General features: G+C 41.6%; 1 protein-coding gene across 2 annotated transcripts in view; it reads left to right on the top strand.

Moving 5' to 3' along the window:
• The window catches only part of LOC117553375 (solute carrier family 23 member 2-like), an 85,427-nt gene extending 84,754 nt beyond the window's left edge, over nucleotides 1-673 (top strand). For both annotated transcript variants that reach the window (XM_034227272.1, XM_034227271.1), the window contains exons 11-12: nucleotides 189-284; nucleotides 358-673. In XM_034227272.1, the coding sequence (XP_034083163.1) occupies nucleotides 189-284; nucleotides 358-539 (278 nt within the window). In that variant the 3' untranslated portion in view covers nucleotides 540-673. The remainder of the gene's footprint in view (nucleotides 1-188; nucleotides 285-357) is intronic.
• The last annotated feature ends 20,063 nt before the right edge of the window (nucleotides 674-20,736 follow it).

Genomic DNA, 20,736 nt, shown 5'->3' with positions numbered 1-20,736 from the left:
GTTTTCTTTTGGTTTTAGTAGACTACACTTAAATCTGACCTCTGGCCTCTGTGTGGAGGAGGACAGGGGTTAGGTTTAAGATCATCCCAGAACAAAGGGAACCTGCCCACGAGATTTATGGTTGTTATTTCACAAGCTATTCATTGTTGGGTAACAGCCATTTCCTTTGCTCTCTTCTCTGTTTAAAGGAATAAAAGAGCTGGACCAAGTGATTGTTGTGCTCTTCACCACCCACATGTTTATTGGAGGATTCTTTGGGTTTATCTTGGACAACACTATTCCAGGTATGACAAAATCCTTACAGTATCAAACAACTATAAAACTACTATCAACTAAATGTTGCTTTTTTCTTTTCAGGCACTGAAAAAGAGCGAGGTATCAAAAGCTGGCAGGACAAGGCCCAAAAGGGAAACACAAACTTTTGTGACGCATCATGCTACGATATCCCTTACTGCAACGGCATTTTCAAACGGTTTAGATGTTTCCAATACCTTCCCTTCCTCCCTTCTTTCAAGACCAGCGAACAGGGGACTTCCTAGTAATTATGTTTTATCTAACAGGGTAGCTTAAACCATAAGGACTCAACGTTCATACAATTTAAAGGTCACCTATTATGCAAAATCCACTTGTCCATGTCTCTTCTACATCAACATGTGGGACACTTTTAGAGATTTTAAAAGTTTCAGGGACAAATATTCCCTCTCTTTTTGTCCTGATCCACTTATATAAAAACCGGTCTGAAAATGAGCTGATCTCATATGATGTCATAACGATTTTTTGGCTTGTGTAACCATTAGCCAATCACCAACCAAGGTAACCTCCCCCCACCTTATCACCTGAATCTCCTCCTAGAGCACCATTGTGTTGTTTTTAACCAAATATCTCTCATGGGGCTTTCACACCAACGCGGTTCCAGGGCCGGTTCGGAGCTAGAGCCTGAAAAGCACCGTTTTTTCCTGTTCACACCAAAGCAGAGCCGCCTCTAAGCTCTGGAATCCGGATCTTTTCAAGCACCAAAAGCTTGTCAGTCTAGAAGCAAGAACCGCATACGTCATGCTTACGTCGGAGGGGGGCGAGATTAACCTGAGCTAACAGTTAAAGGCGAGTACGGCAAATAAAAGTTGTAACAAGCAGTAGCGCTGAGCAAAACTCAACCACACAGTTGTAAAAAAAAACACACTTTATAAAGTCAGGTAACACTAACAGGCTTCGTGTGATTCTGTTTATTTGTTCCTTACTTTGACCATCCGTTCGCTGTTATTGATCATTGTGGAGAGAGGCAGACGTTTTGTTTTGTATTATAGCAGCTATCGGATGGAATCAATACATGGGCTGCACAGGTTGTCGTGTCCGACTATCACAACTAGAATCATAATGAAATATACGCCGGTAAAATGTGCCTCTAGGAAAACGGCTTATGCCACAATAGGATAGCAACAACAAGTAGTCAAGATAGTCAGTTTAGCTTCGGTTGCTATGCTAACATCACCCATTTTATACCAGAGAAACTTTCATAACAGCATTGTGATGCCAAACAGCGTCAATTCAGACTGACACACATTCACTTATGGGGAATTAGGGATATGTATCAGCTGCTTGTGTGACAGTCGGACAGTTAATACTTTACAGCGGCTGCTGCCGTGTGAGCTAACCCGGAGCTAACGGGAGAATAAACTCCGGTGGAAGAGCAGCCAGCACTGCAGCGGTCGGTAAATGGCGCTGAAATACATGAATAAACAATGAACCACGGCACTCTGGAGAAAAGTATAAGGTTGGAGAAGTCGTTATTTAATTTAATCTGGCTTCATATGATTAATAGCAACACGATCATCGACCCGACGCAGTCCCCCATTGTTGTTGAAGTGAGCGCTGTAACTCCGCTGGGGAGAAAATCAACGACGTAAACGGTGACGTCATGACGCAGCAGCGGCAGCAACAATCGGGCTCTGGGCGGTGTGAACAAAACGGGGGCTGAAAATAAAAACCGGTTCCGAACCAGAAAAGCTCTAGCACGGAGCTAGAACGGGAACTGCGTTGGTGTGAAAGGGGCATCAGAGGGGCGTGGGGAGTGGCTCCTTATTTTCATCTAAAGTAACAGACAGAGAATCAACACTTTTGAAACAGGGCTGAAACAGAGGGAATTATGGGTAATGCTGCAATGACCTGTTTGGTGTTTGGAGCCAAACACTTCAGAGACATGTTTTGTATATATCTGAGACCTATAATATATTGATGAAAAATAGTATAATAGGGGACCTTTAAACACATTTTTTAAATTCCCATCACAATGTTGAGGTCCGGTGTTCCCTTAAAGTTGGAATTCGACAACTCTCCATGTTTTAATAAAAGTTATAGTGCCTTATCGAGCAAAGAACAGCATTAATCCTCATAACGAGCTTGCAACAACATTCATAAGACCCTCCTGTACTGTTTGAAATAAAGTTATACATGTTGTGGGTGTGCTTGAGACTTTCAGCAAACTTTGCAACACCTTTCACTCATCTTGGACATCAGCCAATTCAATTGACATAATCAATAGCCTGAAGCACTGTTCAAATGTATTTTCTGGTGTAATGAATGAGATAATATCAAAAAATGTGTCATGAAGCTGCACTGTTTAGTGTGTAGAAACCAATAACTTTTGAATAGGATCATTACTACCTCATCACAAACAATGACAGGTTATTAATGGGAGAATTATTTCATTCATAATGTTATTTTAGGTTTTCTTTAACAGTTGATTATTAAGGTAACTGCTTTTTACAATTAATTCATCTGTATAGAAGTACATTTTTAAATATGATGCATTGACATTTTACTATATGCAAGTTTACTAATTTTGTACTATAATTATTATTTAATCAGTCTTAAACTGTGACGTGTTTTAAAAAATCATATGTAAATAAATGTTGTTATAAACATAAATAAATCCTGAAGTTAATATAGAATTGTATCCTTTTTTGCAAAATTATTTCAACTTAAGATATTACATTTGATTTGTGTTTGTTTGTTTTTTGCCAGAATTGTTATCTCCACAAGTTTGTTATTACATGTGGGTGTGTGTGTCTGTGTGTCTGTGTGTGTCTGAGTGGCCTAGCATTACTATACTTGTGGGGACCTAAATCTGTTTACACAGTCACGTGTGGGGACTCGCCTCCCTTATGGGGACAAATTGGAGGTCCCCATGAGGGGAATCATTCATTTTAGGGTAAAGACTTGGTTAGGTTTAGGATTAGGGTGAGGGAATGCTCCGGTTTTGGGACAAAATTAACATGTGATCACTCCGGTCATTGTACGTACTTGGTCTCACTGGAATATTAACGGTCAGATTGAATACAACATCGACCCAATTTCTCCGGTCAATGACGGGAGAGTTTTGAAAGTGACAAAACACTGTTTCACACATTTAAAAACACTTAAACAATTAAACAATGTTTACCCAGGATTCAGGCACCTTCCCTGGCTTGTAAAATGTGGTGATGCGCCCTGGAGGTATCAGCCTATTTAAAACATGTATACCCAGGATTCAATCACTTTTCCTGGCTTGTAAAGTGCTTTGAAGCAGCCTGTTCTCTGGGTGCAGTCTGGGTGCAAGAGCCATGCACTGCAAGGAGATCTGTGGGTGCGCTCTGTGGCTCTCAGAGCCCGCTTCTCTCTGGCTGCTCTCTCCCTGTATTCACAGCACTGTTCCCCAGCTTTCAAACACTTATTGCTGGGTATGAAAGCCTTGTGCATCACCCTGGAGCTCTGCCTAGGTGCCTTTGAGTGTGAGACCCTGCTTACAGCAGTGAACCTGCTGCCAGCATTACAAACATATTAATCAGGCGTTTTAACACTTTTTTCCATGAAAATGATTTTTATTCACTATCATGTGGCTATATAAATCAAATTCCGGGTAATTAAGAGCACAATTGTACCTTTTACTATTTAAATGTATTTATATTATATATTTTTGGGCTATTAAAGTGACATTTCTGTGTGACTGTGTCAGTTTATGGAGCTTAGCCCACAATTCCTGGAGGTTCCAGGCCGAATTTGGGAGCTCATAGGCGGCCTGCCATGCGCCCCCACCCGTGGAAAGCAGAAAACAGTAAAGAAAACGGTCAATTATATCTTAAAATAATCAAAGATGAAGTTAAAAAAATTCTCGAAAAAACGACCGAGTGCCAACAGAGGAGGGGCTCCAAAAAGCTCAAGTCTTCGGCGCTTCGGGCCGAAGCCCCGGACACTTTTGCACTCCCCCGTTGCATTTTACAACGGAGAGGGGAATCGAGACCTCCCCTCCTCCGTCAAAAAAAATGCATTCATGTTTTTCAAGCTACCATCTGCACGAAATCGGAAAACCAGTTTTTGAGAGGACTCAGAAAAAAAACAGCTGTTTCACATCATGGAGGAATGTGTCCACTACATGAGTGCTTTGGCTCGGATACAATTGTTGCATGGAGACCCCCAGTATGGTTCTTACCAAACTTTAAGTTTTTGAACTGGCCTCTGGAGGGATGCAAGGGGTTTAGTTGTCAGGGAATTATGAGACACTATTTTCGGATACAATTTCTCCATTTTCACCCCTTTTCTCTGGTTATCCCAAAAGTTAACTTAGTTTTTCTGACTCTGGAGGAATGTGAGGAGAGTTGTCAGAGGACTCTACCCGCCTTATGGGACACTATTTTCGGATACTTGTTTTCCATTTTCACCCCTTTTCTCTGGTTCTCTGAAAAGTTAACTCAGACTTTTTCCGACTCTGGAGGAATGTGAGGAGAGTTGTCAGGGGACTCTACCTGGGTTATGAGGCACTATTTTCAAATACTTTTTTTCATTTTCAGCCCTCTTCCATGGATGAATTGAAACTTATTTTTTTTACATTTTGGTCAATTTGACCCAGTTCTGGTACCGCATTGCCTGGAGGATAGGACCGAGAGATGACAGACTCTCTGGCCGCCTCACAAGTCACTATTGTTGGAGACTTTCTTTGCTTTACCCCGGGTTCTATCACTCTTTCCTCCTTTGACCATAAAACGTGTTTCCTGCTGGGGTACTGCCTGGTTCCGGGGCACCCCAAACCCTCTCATGGTCGGGGCACCATGAATTGATGCACCAGCCCCGCGTTGGTGCGGAGGTGGGACCATTTAAATCAAATCAAATCAAGTTTTATTTATATAGCTCATTTATAAACGATTTTTGGTCGAGCCAAAGTTCTGTACATATAATAAAAATAGCCTACAGTAGAGACACTTTACAGCAAATACAACAGCACAGATTGTTCAGAATATCAGTATGAGAAAAATGACACCCTCTATCCTTAGACCCTCACATCGTACAAGGAAAAACTTCAAGAGAAAACCCACAGTTTAAGGGGAAACAAATGGGAGAAACCTCAGGGAGAGCAACAGAGGAGGGATCCCTCTCCCAGGACGGACAGACGTGCAATAGATGCCGTGTGTAAATCGAAGAGATAATACATTCTATAGCATATCGACCGAATGTTAGGAAATGCATGTGTCTGTAATAAGAAGATGAATCCACGAGGATGTCAGCTACAATCCTGAGGAAGCCATCAGGGAAGCAGCATGACGAGACCCAAGGCAGGACCGCAGAGACAGGTTCAGCCACGACCCAAAGTCCACGACTTAATCCAGAACTCAGGATAGAGGATCCAAGACACAGGACTACAGCAAGAGGATCAGCCTCAACTCTGGATCCCGGCGTAGATATAGATACAAAACAAGAAAAAAGATTTGGCTGGGTTAATCGGAACTAGAGAATACACAGACACAGACAGAGAGGGAAAAGTTCATTGGATAAAAGTTATTCTTGATAACCCTCTAGAAAGATCTCATGAACTTCCCCACTCAATCTATCAAGACCCGAGCAGTTCTATTAGATATAGGATAAGAAACAGAGCACAACAACCTATCTCTTCGTCAGATGCACTCCCCCGCTTATCTAAGCGACTCTGTACCCCGTTACCCTCTACAAGGCCATAGACCAGCAGAGGGGAAATGGGGGGTGGGTAAGGGTAACGGTTTTGAAGAATAAGACGCAAGGGTCTAAAGGGAAAAAATATGAAATATAAGGTATTATATTTTAAGTAATCCTATCTACTATTTCTATATTCGAATAATGTATAAACTATTTAAAAAATACTTTGAAATCCTATGTTATGTTATAAATATTAAAATAAAGAACTAAATGAATAAATAAATAAATAAATAGATGAATAAATAAATAATTAAACAAAAGCCAGAGAGAAAAAGTGAGTTTTAAGTGTTGATTTAAAAAAATGTAACCCGGTGGTAACCCAAGTCCTCCCTTGGTTTGTGTACCAGGCATTGAAGCATCGGACCCATTGTTGCAATCACCAGTTACGCTAACGCATATAAACGGAGAAACAGAAAATAATTTAAATACAATTCACTGTGTGTGTTTTAGTAAGGATGTCGTCCGAATGCCCGGTGTGCAGACTCTTCTATCTGGCTTTGAACAAGCACCTTAAGCACAAACATGCAGTGCGGAACTTGGAGGAAAGAGGCATCATTCTTAAAATGGCCAGTGGCAGAATAAATGTTCGGAACAAACCCTGTCCCATCACAGGGTGTTTGTATGCTGGGAAGAGACTAGACCGTCATGTAACTCATGACCACCCTGAGTTCTCCCGAGATGAGGCACATCAGGTCCTGGCAAGGCTGAAGCATAATGTGGCCCTGCAGTTGCTCCATGACCTCCGAGAGACTAATCCCATCATTGGAATGGCTACATCATTGGATATAGACAATGAGAAGGAATACCCGGTGCACCCTCCACCCTTCTCCCCACATACCGAGTGTGACGAAGAAGACTGCAGGCAGGTGATGCTGGAAAATGTGGCATTAAGGGCTCAGAAGGATGCCCTCATTAATGAGGTGAAGACCCTGCGCTCCAGGCTGAAAAAGGGGCTAAAACCCAGGAAGCAGAGTGCCACTGCTGCTGTGCTTGAGGAAGAGGAAGAATGTATACGATTTAAGGGCCTGGCAATCTCAAGTACCTCCAGCATAAACACAGTAGCCTCCGGCAGCAATACCCCTCTCAAGACCCCGGTCAAGACTGTCATGCGGTCCGCAGAAGCCTCCGGTAGTGAGACCCCTCTCAAGACCCCGGTCAAGACTGTCATGCGGTCCCAGAAGCCTCCGGTAGTGAGACCCCTCTCAAGACCCCGGTCAAGACTCTCATGCGGTACCCAGAAGCCTCCGGTAGTGAGACCCCTCTCAAGACCCCGGTCAAGACTGTCATGCGGTCCCCAGCAGCCTCAGGCAGCAATACCCCTCTCAAGACCCCGGTCAAGACTGTCATGCGGTCCCCAGAAGCCTCCGGCAGCAATACCCCTCTCAAGACCCCGGTCAAGACTGTCATGCGGTCCCCAGAAGCCTCTGGTAGTGAGACCCCTCTCGAGACCCCGATCAAGACTCTCATGCGGTCCCCAGAAGCCTCTGGTAGTGAGACCCCTCTCAAGACCTTGGTCAAGACTCTCATGCGGTCCCCAGAAGCCTCCGGTAGTGAGATCCCTCTCAAGACCACGGTCAAGACTGTCATGCGGTCCCCAGAAGCCTCCGGCAGCAATACCCTTCTCAAGACCCCAGTCAAGACTGTTATGCGGTCCCCAGAAGCCTCCGGTAGTGAGACCCCTCTCAAGACCCCGGTCAAGACTCTCATGCGGTCCCCAGAAGCCTCCGGTAGTGAGATCCCTCTCAAGACCCCGGTCAAGACTGTCATGCGGTCCCCAGAAGCCTCCGGTAGTGAGACCCCTCTCAAGACCCCGGTCAAGACTCTCATGCGGTCCCCAGAAGCCTCCGGTAGTGAGATCCCTCTCAAGACCCCGGTCAAGACTGTCATGCGGTCCCCAGAAGCCTCCGGCAGCAATACCCCTCTCAAGACCCCGGTCAAGACTGTCATGCGGTCCCCAGAAGCCTCCAGTAGTGAGACCCCTCTCAAGCACGATATCATTTAACATTGAACCTCTCCTGGAAATGCACATTTTTTGTGCATTTCCAGGAGAGGTTCAATGTTAAATGATATTGTGCAAAATGACAGGCTAAAACTCTCTTCCAGACGTTTAAAAACACTTTTCCCGACCATTTAAACATTATTTCTGGCTTGTAAAGTGCAGTGATGAGCCCTGGTAGTATCAGACTATTTACAGGATTACCAGGAGCATGAGAATATTCTCCACAAAAGGGGGGGTGGTGGTGCTGTGAAGAAGGCCGAATATGGATGCTGATGGGCTGACAGAAAAGCACCACAAAATCCACCACCTTTAAGTGTTACCAGGGGCATGAGAACATCCTCCACAGGAGGGTGGGTGGTGTTGCCGTGAAGAAGGACGAATATGGATGCCGATGGGCAGATGGTAAAGCACCGCAAAATCCACCCCCCCTTTAAGATTACCAGGGGCATGAGGTTCTGGAGGGTGTGAACATCTGGGTTTAGTCCGTGGGGGAGTGCTTAAGTCCGGGGGCCCGGGGACTCACGGTGTGCAAGGTTATGGAAGTGCGCATGTGAGGGAGACATGCTGGATGTCATTAGTCCGTCCTTTGGGGCTCTGTGACGGGCCACATAAAGGTGCCATTACTGGTCCCTCTCCTGGAGGTGTGAAATAAGCAGAGTGCCCATGTGAGGGAGACATGCTGGAGGTCTGTAGTCCGTCCTTTGGGGGTCTTGGAGGGGCCACAGAAAGGTGATATCCCCAGTCTCTGTCCTGGATGTGTGAAATAACCTGAGTCCCCATTTCAGGGACACATGCTGGAGGTCTGTAGTCCGTCCTTTGGGGGTCTTGGAGGGGCCACAGAGAGGTGATTTCCCAGTCTCTGTCCTGGATGTGTGAAATAACCTGAGTCCCCATTTCAGGGACACATGCTGGAGGTCTGTAGTCCGTCCTTTGGGGGTCTTGGAGGGGCCACAGAGAGGTGATTTCCCAGTCTCTGTCCTGGATGTGTGAAATAACCTGAGTCCCCATTTCAGGGACACATGCTGGAGGTCTGTAGTCCGTCCTTTGGGGGTCTTGGAGGGGCCACAGAGAGGTGATTTCCACAGTCTCTGTCCTGGATGTGTGAAATAACCTGAGTCCCCATTTCAGGGACACATGCTGGAGGTCTCTCTCCCGAGAGTGGACGTCCATTGCCTCTAAATAGAGGTACAATTAGGTCTGTCACTTTGGGTAACCGCACCACTGTCAGACGTCTCCCGAGAGTGGACGTCCATTGTCTCTTAATTGGGTTGGGGTAAGATTAAGGGTAAGGGTTAGGGTTAGGCATGTGTTGGTTATGGTTAAGGTTAGGATAAGTCTCCAGGAAATGCATGTAAGTCAATGTAATGTCCCCTGAAGCGATGTATACATGGTATGTGTGTGTCCTAGCATTACTATACTTGAGGGGAATCATTAATTTTAGGGTGAATACTTGGTTAGGTTTAGGGTTAAGCGTTAGAGATTTTGAATCCTGTCACCGTAAAACGGCAGCAGGATCGAATGCACTCTCCATCTTTGTCACACATCAAGGCATGTTCACTTCTCATTCAGGCCCCTGGGATACACTGTGTCGAATCTGGCCGTCCACTGTCTCTCACATCTACGTCTCTGGGCCACAGACCATCTGGAGTTCGATTCCTGGACCGCTGCTTGAACGGATTGCCATTCATGAAGCAGGAAGTGAGTAACTAATGGAGTAAATGTTTTTTCTTCTCAAAATGTTATATCTATGTTGCGTGAACCGTATAGAAATAGTATTACCCGTTTCACCCACATATTGTAGTCCACATCGTTTACATGTAATAAGGTATACACAGTTTTTAGATTGTAGGCTGCCCAGATCCTGTGTTATATAAACATTGTTGTTGTATTTGCTGCGCAACCAGATTTGTTGATGAAAAAAATCCCCGTGACCTTTGGATTTTGGGGTCAATATGGGTTGTATCTTTGCTTTGACCAAGTAAGACTGCAGGTTTCTGTTTTTCCTAAATGCTGCAATTATACTGTGGTCTTGTAAGATGTCCGTTTTTCCCATAATGTTTTGAAAGTTAGATTTTATAACTCTGACTAGTTTAACAGCTGACTGGGAATATGTAGTGATAAACGGTCATTTGGAGGAGACCAAAACGTTTTTTGTCTGTTGAAACGTTCTAAAGCATGTTCTTAGAAAGGAACGAGTATACCCTCTAGAGGTCAATGCACCAAAAGCGTTTTGGTGGCCATTTTGAAATCATCTTTGTTACTGCATATTCTATGGAACATTGGAACCTCAAAAGCTGTGATTTAACCATTCCCGCATAAGTGTGCTGCGGATGGTGGCTTGTTCTGTGGAGCAGGGCGTGGGTGTCTGTCTCTTTAAAAAAAACTTTAATATCCAATTTGTGTGTTTCCTGGAAATTAATTCCTTTGAATGTGGTGGTGTCGAGGAAATCCTGGTGATGGATTTTAGTGAGATGGATTTGTTGTGGTTATTCAGAGTGATAACAAAATAATCAAAATCCTCCTTTGAGTGAGACCACACACCCCAGATGTCATCCAGATATCTGAAATAATAAGTGAGTCTTTTGGCAGGAGGACAAGGCAGATGTTTTCCACTGTGCCATAAAAATGTTCGCATAGGCCGGAGCAAACTTCTTCCCCATAGCAATACCTTTAGTCTGCAGGAAGAACTCTCCATTAAATTCAAAATCATTACGTGTCAAATTAATCTCTAATAATTGGAGTAATTCCTTATCTGGTCTTTTTTCATTAGGGTGTTTCCAGAATGTATTTTGTATGGCTTGTATGCCTTCTTGGATATCAATATTTGTGTATAAGCTATCTACGTCCATCGTGAATAAAATGGCATCCTGAGGTATAATGAGTTGTTTAATTCTTCTTACAAAGTCGTAGGTGTCCTTTAAATAGCTTGTGTGGGTGATGGAAATTAATTTTAGGGTGAATACTTGGTTAGGTTTAGGGTTAAGGTTAGGGTAAGGTTAAGGCTAAGGGTTAGGGTTAGGGATGTCTTGGTTATGGTTAAGGTTAGAATAAGTCTCCAGGAAATGCATGTAAGTCAATGTAATGTCCCCTGAAGTGATGTATACATGGTGTGTGTGTGTGTGTGCGTGTGTGTGTGTGTGTGTGTGTGTGTGTGTGTGTGTGTGTGTGTGTGTGTGTGTGTGTGTGTGTGTGTGTGTGTGTGTGTGTGTGTGTGTGTGTGTGTGTGTGTGTGTGTGTGTGTGAAAATACGAAATGTGAATAATACATTCTTGTCTTAGTGCTCTAAATGACAAATGTATTCTTTGAATTTGAAACAGTAGCCTTTTGCTCCTGTTTTTCAGCACTTCTGAGGCTTTGCATGGTAAAAATCTATTTTACTTTGTGAAAGAAAAATGCTCCCTGTACAATTGTAACAGTCATTTCATCCTGGCGCCTGCCTAATTTATTATCGTTGGAGATATCCATAACAATGACAGTGAAGATTAGGGTCAATGTTATAAAAACCTGGTCCCATTAAGGTAAAAGGTTGAGGACCACTGGTCATCAGTTACTGTGAATAGAGGTTGGGTTTTGTTGCTTTTTATGAGGACTGGAACACTTTGGTTTAACTCTTATCAAAGGTAGTTTGTTTTAAGTTGATAGTATATCAAAATATACTTCAGGCTATGTCTTCCTAGTTTTATGCTTTCCGAATGTGGGGAATATTGATAGCAAGAGAAGAGCTGACGTCAACAATATCAACACAAGTTCTATTTAAAAGGATTTCTGGAGGATTGTTCATGCCAACATGGCAACCTGGGAAAGACAATTGTTAAATTGGAGGGACAAGGGTCATTTAGTAAGATTAGGCTTTTAGTTGTTGAGGTTAAATTGAGGTTTAGGCAACGCTGCTAAATCAGAGAATAAACGTTTCTATACGTGTGTGCGTTTGCACATTGATGCAGGATTATCTGTGTGTCCACATTTTTTAGCATTACCAAATTATTGTCCTTAAAACCAATCTTTGATGTTAATGTTATGTCTTGATGTACATTCCTTCCTGATATTTAAGATCTTGAAAATCTCTACTTTTTTTAGGATTATGGTCTATAGTACATCCGACCGTACAGATCTGCATCTCTGGTGTCTTTTTTGTGTTTAAGAAAGGTTGGATCTTCTAAAAATCTCTGTTGTGTTTAGTCTCCTCATCAGGCCTATCCTCTTTAACAAGGTTCACAGGTTTAATCCTCTGTGGTATTTACTGTCTATCTGTAAATCCCTGCATACTGCATAGACAAACTTTGATAGGAGCAACTATAACATGGATTTAAACTGATTCTGTGACATTGAAATGATACTTTATCTAAGTTGTTTTTCTTTATATGTATTAACACCCTTCAGCTGTCTCCTTGTTAAGTATAGATAACATAGGACCTTAATAAACAACCCAGTCTCACGGCATTTTGTGTAATAGTCACGAAATAAATTTAATCTATTGATTCGTGTTCACCAACACGATTTTCCCAATTTTTTCGTGTCACACAGAACAATTTTAAAATCAATTTCTATTGGTAGATATATTTCGTGCCTGCACCATGTCTTTTTGTCCGGTCGGGTCTTGGAAGACCAGAAGCTGTGTGGTTCATAAAAACATTTTCTTGCTCAATATCAGGCCACGATTATTGTTTTTATTTTCAATTGTATAATGTCAGACTTTTTTTGCGATCCGCGAGGAAAATAAATGGGGCTCAGAGCCTCAAAATACTGAAATCTGTATCTTATTTTCAAGTGGCCATTTTGATGCTACTGCAACTCTCCGCACACATGGCATCACGGTTCTGCACTGCAGGTTGTCGTTTGATTCCATATTACATATCATTGAGTTGTTGACTGGGCACCAGCCGGTTATGTTCACCTGGAGAATGTTAATGGAAGCATTTACTGTGACATACATCCAACAGCTTCTTTGACATATATCTACTGTGCACAGTAGGTGCCCAGAGACAGGCTGTCGCTGTCGATTGGACTTACAGCTACATCATGGCAACAGCATTTGATGCTGACACCCCATAATACGCTTAGATGCATTGATGGCTGCATCGTTAACAAACCTGTGAAGTTTTGGGCTGAGTATTTTCACTGAAGTTATGAGAAAACCGTGTTTTATTACATTACTCTCTCTCTTCTTTTGATCGCCCTCTCTCTCTTCTCTCTCTTCGGCATATGATGATAACACCCCATAATTGACGTAGAGCTGTTGAGGGCAGGACCATTAACCTCTATCTGGAGTCTGCTGCTGTGAGCATGTCAGTTGGAGCGATGACATCATCGTGTTCCATTACACAGGTGTTTATATTTGAACTAACGAGGTGTGCAGAGATCACAGGTTTCCATTGTTCTGAATGAGAGATAAACCTCTTACATGTGAACGTTTTGTGGAAGAACCGTAACAAATATCTGTGAAATATCAAAACGTGAAGCATCTCAAGGAAGTTGAGTATCGGTAAGTGTAATTTTTGTGTAGTTTCGGGTTAATAATGTGGCCTTTTTGGCAGTTTAACTAAAGGTGTGCGGCTGCTGCCATGAGGAAATATCAGCCTGAAATTACAATGGGCTTTAATGGAGGAATGTTGAACGTTTTTGTCACTTCATGCCCTCAAGAGGCATTTTGTTTAATTATTTTTGCTTAATTATTTGTAATTTTTCAAGCTACGAGATGTTTTCCTACGTTTGTCATGATAAATTATGTCTCAGGAATGTAGGGTTTGGGAATTATGGCAGTTTTAAAAAAATATGAAGGCAAATGTCAAGATTTCCTACCCTCTAGCTGTGACATCACGCACTCTAGTTAATGTTAAAATCTGAAGAAAACCTCTAAAACAAGGTCTGAACAATGTTTAATATCTCTAAAAGTAAGAATCAGATTTAAAAGTTGTTAACAGCATTCCCACAAAATTACCTCTATCGGGTTCACATGGGTGTAAATGTGGCTCTAATACTAGCCAGTGCTTTCTTATCTATTGACATCACTGCACGTCACTTTGAGTGACGTTACAGCCATGTGGCGGGTTTAACTGCCCATGTTTTCAGAAAGCCTATCACCTGGTCACGGATAAATCTAAGAAGATCTACCCTGGCGTCTAACAGGATTACTTTGTCCTAATCAGGATTGAGTTGTATCGACTGACGGAAGTGTTCAGTGCCTGGGTTAAAGTAGAAACTCATTATGGATATATGCACCGCTGAGCTGAATGTTTTAGATTTTAGGATGTAAAGCATGGGAGTAGTAGTACACATGCCGCTTCAATCACATTAATATGCATACAAAGTTACAGGTGGGCCCGCCCCCAATTATGCTAATGAACTAAGTCCCGCCTCCCTTTGTTCGAGGTGTGATCACATGTAGGTGTGAATTCACACGTAGGTGTGATATCCTTTGATGTGAGGGGTGAGGTGTCATCACACATAGGTGTGAAATGCCCCCCGGTAGTAGCGCCTTTGTTGTCTAATCTAATTAGCCTTTGATGTCTAATCCTTTGATGTGAGGGTTGAGGTGTTATAACATGCAGGTGTTATATCACACCGCCATGTTATAAGCCTCTGATGTTAATCTAGGTGTTGATTAAGGCAGTCTCTTTGAAGTTGTGCGTGAGACTGTCTCGCCCCCGTCCCCTCACTGCCTTTTGTTGTCTAATCTAATTAGCCTCTGATGTCTGTCCTTTGATGAACCCTGGCAGTTGTGCCTTTGTTCTCTAATCTAATTATCCTCTGTTGCCTGTCCTTTGATGTGAGGGTTGAGGTGTTGTAACATGCAGGTGTGATATCGCACCGGCATGTTATAAGCCTTGGATGTTAATCTATGTGTTGATTAAGACAGTCTCTTTGAAGTTGTGCGTGAGACTGTCTCGCACCCCGTCCCCTCACACCCCCTGCCTCTCCCCCCTTTCTCCACCCCTTCCTGTCACATCCCCCATCCTTTGGCTATGAGGCCAGAAGATAGTGGGGGTGGAGTTAGGTAAAAAAAAGGCTTGTGATTCTTTAAGAAGATCTGTTCAGAAAAAGTACTTAACTTTCTACCAGTTGTACAGTTGACCAACGTAAAACTGTATCCACAAGTAAGAGAAAAACAACGAGAGAAAAAAATAAATCTGCCTAGTGCCAGTAAATAAGTGTTAAAATCACAAACGTGCCTTTTTAGAGTCACAGTCTTTAAGAAAATAAATGTTACAAAGTAATTGACATCTACCAGTTGTAAAATGTTCCTACATAAAAGTGTATCACAAAAGTATCTTGGTAACAGAAAATAACTAAAATATGTAAGGTTATCAGAAGAAGAAACCTACATCATTCTACCAGTTGTAAAGTTTCCGGACAACAAAGTGTGTCTAAAAGTATCTTGGCAAGAGAAAAAAGCCAAAATCTGCCTAGGCCATTAAAAGAAACCGAATTTCTGACAAAAGTACTTGGTTGCAGAAAAAACAAAAATCAGTAAAGTCATCTAAAAAACATATATTTAAAAAAGTAATGTTAGTCAAGTCAAGTTATCAAAACTGCATTGTTTCATCGAAACAGTGTTAAAATCACAAACTCTCCATTTAGTATTTGATTCTTTAAGAAACTCAATTCATTACAAATCAATGAATATTTTACCAAGTCATAAAGTTTTGCATCCAATAAAGTGTAACTATAAGTATCTTTGTAGGAGAAAAAACAAAAATCATTTAAGTTATTTCCAGAAAACGGGATTGTCTTAAAATCCCAAAGTGCCTTTAAGAGTCACAGTCTTAAAGAAAATCTGTTCAGCAAAAGTACTTAACTTTCTACCAGTTGTAAAGTTGTCATACATAAAATACTAATAAGTATTAGACGGCTTTTTCCAAGGTATTAAGAAGGTCCACAGCAACGACAACATGAAACACCCTTTAATTTACTGAAACAACATGTCGGGAAACCCCCTCAAGTACCTCATTCACACCAACGGTGTTTCAGGGCCGGTTCGGAGCTGGAGCTTGAAAAGCACCGGGTTTTCCTCTTCACACCGCAGCGGAGCAGCCTCTTAGCTCCGGAATCCGGTTCGTTTCAAGCACCAACAAATTGTCCGGCCAGAGCAAAAGCACCACATACGTCACGCTTACGTCGAGGCGGGGGCAGAGACAGATCAACTCCTGAACAACAACAAAAAGCCCGCGTTTTATCCAGTTTGTACAACGATGGAGAAACTTAACAACTTTAAGAGTTTCAGTGTTTCTGCCATAGACTGTATAAAGGTTTCTGCTCATGGTGAAGCAACGTGTCTGCGTGTTAAGGTGGAACCTGAGCATTCACGTTGATCACCTCATTATAACTCATTATAGGGAGGCGTGTGGTGCAGTGGGTTGTGAGTTGGTATTCGGATCAGGAGGTCACAGGTTCAAACCCCACTGCAGTCAGCATGTCGTTGTGTCCCTGGGCAAGACACTTCACCCCAAATTGCTCCTGTGGGGATTGCCCACAGTATTGAGTATGTAAGTCGCTTTGGATAAAAGCGAGTAACAAGTAACATGTAATGTAATGTAATAAATCTATAAAACTATAATAAATACTTTGCTTCACTAATTTCTGAAAATGCCTTTATAGACAGTCAATAGATTGCCAATTACACTTATGTAACATTTATGTTTAGTACTTGTCTTTTTTAAGGTGTATGAAAAATGTGTGCAGGTCATGAATCTGTGAAATTGCTTCTGTGTAATCCTGGAGAAATAAATGTCTGGTTAATCTTCATTCTTAACCCTTAGATGCATTAGTGGGTCTTTTTGGACCCGGTGAGGTGGTTTTCTTGAAGTATCTTTGTAATTATATTTTTTTATCATTTCATATTCCAGCTATTCCTCAAGAAACATGTTTTGGATATCAAGCCATTCACATTTTAAATGTACATTTTAAGAAATTGAAGTTTTTGTATTACTACCCCAAGCTTCCATAAGTGGGTCAAAAATGACCCGCATGCATTTTCTATAGGACCCTATGGGAACCTTTGTTTCTTATCACCTGTGGCTGTCAGGAATACATTCACTGTAGGACACACAGACTACATCACAAGTGACACCTCTCAGGAAGATTATTTTACAGCAAGATCTGATACCTGTCAGTATAATAATAATAATAATAATACATTATATTTGTATAGGACTTTTCAAGGACTCAAAATCGCTTTACAATATAAGGGAAGGTTAGGGTGGGGGGGGTATAGGACTATCAAACTTGATCAACCGGCATGGATTGATGGGGGGTGGGCTATGAGTAGACAAGAGGAGAAGAGATGAGTTTTGAAAAGGGACTGGAATACTGTGAGGGTCTCAGAGTGGAGATCTTTGGGACAATATGTTCAAAACGTTTTTTTCAAAATGTAAAAAAATGTGTTAAATTATGAAAAATTAAATATAAAATGTTTCTAGTGTGAACCAAAATATAATACTAAATATTATACAAGTGATTTTTCTTAACCAAAATGACAAAAATGGCATAAAAACACCTATTATTCTAATACGGGTCCTTTTAGACCCACTTACAGTATGGAAGAGTGTAGGGTGCAGTCACTCGTGCATCTAAGGGTTAATTGATGAGAAAGTTGTTCTGATGTTAAAATGTATGTTCAATACAACACACAAATTGATATCATAGAAGATTTTGGCACAGCTCATAAGCATGGACAGAGTCATTCCTGAAACCATGTGTTAAAGTAACATTACATTGGCCCAGGTTAACCATTAAGTCCCACGCAATAGATACTCACGTGTAATAATACCGCTAGGGAGTAGGCTAAACATTGTAATGTAACCCTTGGTTCGATTCACAATGGGAGCCAGGAATAATAAAGGTTGTTCAACTTATCTTAACCTCCAGACACTCAGAGCCTCCTTGCATGAAGTGCGAAGGACAGCTCTGACTCGTACCAATTACACACACCTGGAACTCATTGGCACTGTCGAAAAAGTTTAGGGAGAAAATGCAATGGATTACGTTCACTGGCAATATCTTGATCTGATGCAAGGAAAGTCATTCTCTTATATCACAGGTCAATGGAGGAATTTGATTAAATAAATACCAATATTTTCCTAACTTTAACCAAGTGTCTTAGTATCTTTGCCCTAATCTTACCATTATGTCATTGTATACTATGAACTTCACTTAATAGCATTGACTATTTGTTTTGTGCACATTTCCTTTAACAGCGTTCATAAAGCTTGTGTTTTTTCTTTAATAATTGTTTTTTAGTACTTCTTAGTATATTAATCAGAATCAGAATACCTTTATTAGCCCCACAGAGGGGAAATGTATGTCTTTACAGCAGAAAAAGAGTCACATACAGCTTAATGTTACATATGTTATCAAATCAAGTTTTATTGATATAGCACATTTATAAACGATTTTTGGTCGAGCCAAAGTGTTGTACATATAATAAAAATAGCCTACAGTAGAGACACTTTACAGCAAATACAACAGCACAGATTGTTCAGAATATCTGTATGAGAAAAACGACACCCTCTATCCTTAGACCCTCACATCGTACAAGGAAACACTTCCGGAGAAAACCCACAGTTTTGTTTTAATGTTACATATGTTACATGCATTAAAAAGTATTAAAGTAAAAGAAAAAGTTATAATATTATAAACAATATAATACAAATAAAAAGTTACACAATTTACAAAATACACATCCTGTAACAGTTATTAGGATTTAGCAGCCAGGTATATATTGCATAGTTATTAACGGCATATATATATATACACTGAACAAAAATATAAACGCAACACTTTTGTTTTTGCTCCCATTTTTCACGAGATGAACTCAAAGATCTAAAAAAAAAATTATATACACAAAATAACCATTTCTCTCAAATATTGTTCACAAATCTGAAAAAATCTGTGATAGTGAGCACTTCTCCTTTGCCGAGATAATCCATCCCACCTCACAGGTGTGGCATATCAAGATGCTGATTAGACAGCATGATTATTGCACAGGTGTGCCTTAGGCTGGCCACAATAAAAGGCCACTCTGAAACGTGCAGTTTTGCTTTATTGGGGGGGGTCTGGGGGGGGGGGCGGAAAACCAGGCAGTATCTGGTGTGAGGGGTAGGGGTAGGGGTAGGGTTAGGGGTAGGGTTAGGGTTAGGGTAATGTTGTGAATCGAGTGGCCCATGGTGGTGGTGGGGTTATGGTATGGGCAGGCGTATGTTATGGACGACGAACACAGGCCACTCGATTCACAACATTACCCTAACCCTAACCCTACCCCTAACCCTACCCCTACCCCTACCCCTACCCCTCACACCAGATACTGCCTGGTTTTCGGACCCCCCCAGACCCCCCCAATAAAGCAAAACTGCACGTTTCAGAGTGGCCTTTTATTGTGGCCAGCCTAAGGCACACCTGTGCAATAGTCATGCTGTCTAATCAGCATCTTGATATGCCACACCTGTGAGGTGGGATGGATTATCTCGGCAAAGGAGAAGTGCTCACTATCACAGATGTTTTCAGATTTCTGAACAATATTTGAGAGAAATGGTTATTTTGTGTATATAGAAAATGTTTTAGATCTTTGAGTTCATCTCATGAAAAATGGGAGCAAAAACAAAAGTGTTGCGTTTATATTTTTGTTCAGTGTATATATATATACATATACATGTAGCACTTATTGCACATAGTTGGTTGGTATTTAACAGCAAGGGGTGTTATAGTCTGTGTTGTCTAAGTTGCCTTTGGCTCTTTTCTGCTGTAACAAATGTAAATGTCAACCCAGCTAGAAATGTTTGGTTCGAAAAACATTCTGAGAATGTTACATTCATTGTTCTAGAAATGTTTTCAGCGGGAAGTTTTCTTTTGGTTCTCAGAACGTTCTTCTGAAAGGTAGAATAACGTAAACACATTCTTAAAATGTTTGGTGATAACATTGTTAGAACATTATGCCCTACTGTTCTTAAAATCTTTTCACCTGCAAGTTAGATTTGTTCATGTTGCCAGAATGTTATTATTTTAGAGAAGGATAACATGCTTTATGTTTAAAACATCATGCAAATGTTCTGTGGTAACAATTTACTAAAATATTTGTACATTATTAGAACATAAAGACATAATATTCCTGTAATTGTTCAACTCAAAATTCCTGGGTAAGTGGACTGACCACTGTGGTCATTCGGATCATTTTGATACTTAACTATTGGAATGTTACTATTAACACATGTAAAAGGATGATTCGGAATCAGCTGGTGAAAGTAACATTTGTTTATTAGAAAAGGGGAGCTGGGAGTGGAGGTTGGTTATGGCGGCAGTGGGAAACAGTTGTTCCAGGGTATAGAGGCCTGGCTGGTCTTGATTGTGTGGAAGGCCTTGGATTCCTCCTGGGAGAGACACAACAATGAGAGTGAGGCAAAAGCAGGCAAAGTTGTCAATAGATCTGCTGGCAAAAAGCTAGAGCGGCACGCAACACACCGTTCACAGCAACAATCCGGCAGGGAATGAGAGCAGGCTGCAGGCTTTCATAGTGTGGCTGATGAGCAGGTTGCAGGTGTGGTTGATTGGAGATTGCTCCCAGCCGTGTCGAGCAGACCAACAGGCAGAGAGAGAGACACACAGTAGAAACAAACACATACAAACACTAACAGGGGTTTCAGGGACGGGCAGTGATAGTCGGTTCGTTCTTCTATATGTCTGTGTTTGGTGTTCTAAGTGTTATTCGATCCATATGACGATAGAGATATGTGCATAAACAACAAAAACACTTGGGGTATAATGTTCGA

Source organism: Gymnodraco acuticeps, unplaced genomic scaffold (assembly GCF_902827175.1).
Source record: "Gymnodraco acuticeps unplaced genomic scaffold, fGymAcu1.1, whole genome shotgun sequence".
In the NCBI taxonomy this organism is placed as follows: Eukaryota; Metazoa; Chordata; class Actinopteri; order Perciformes; family Bathydraconidae; genus Gymnodraco; species Gymnodraco acuticeps.
Note: the sequence above shows the minus strand (reverse complement) of the source record. Positions and strands in the feature narration are given on the sequence as shown.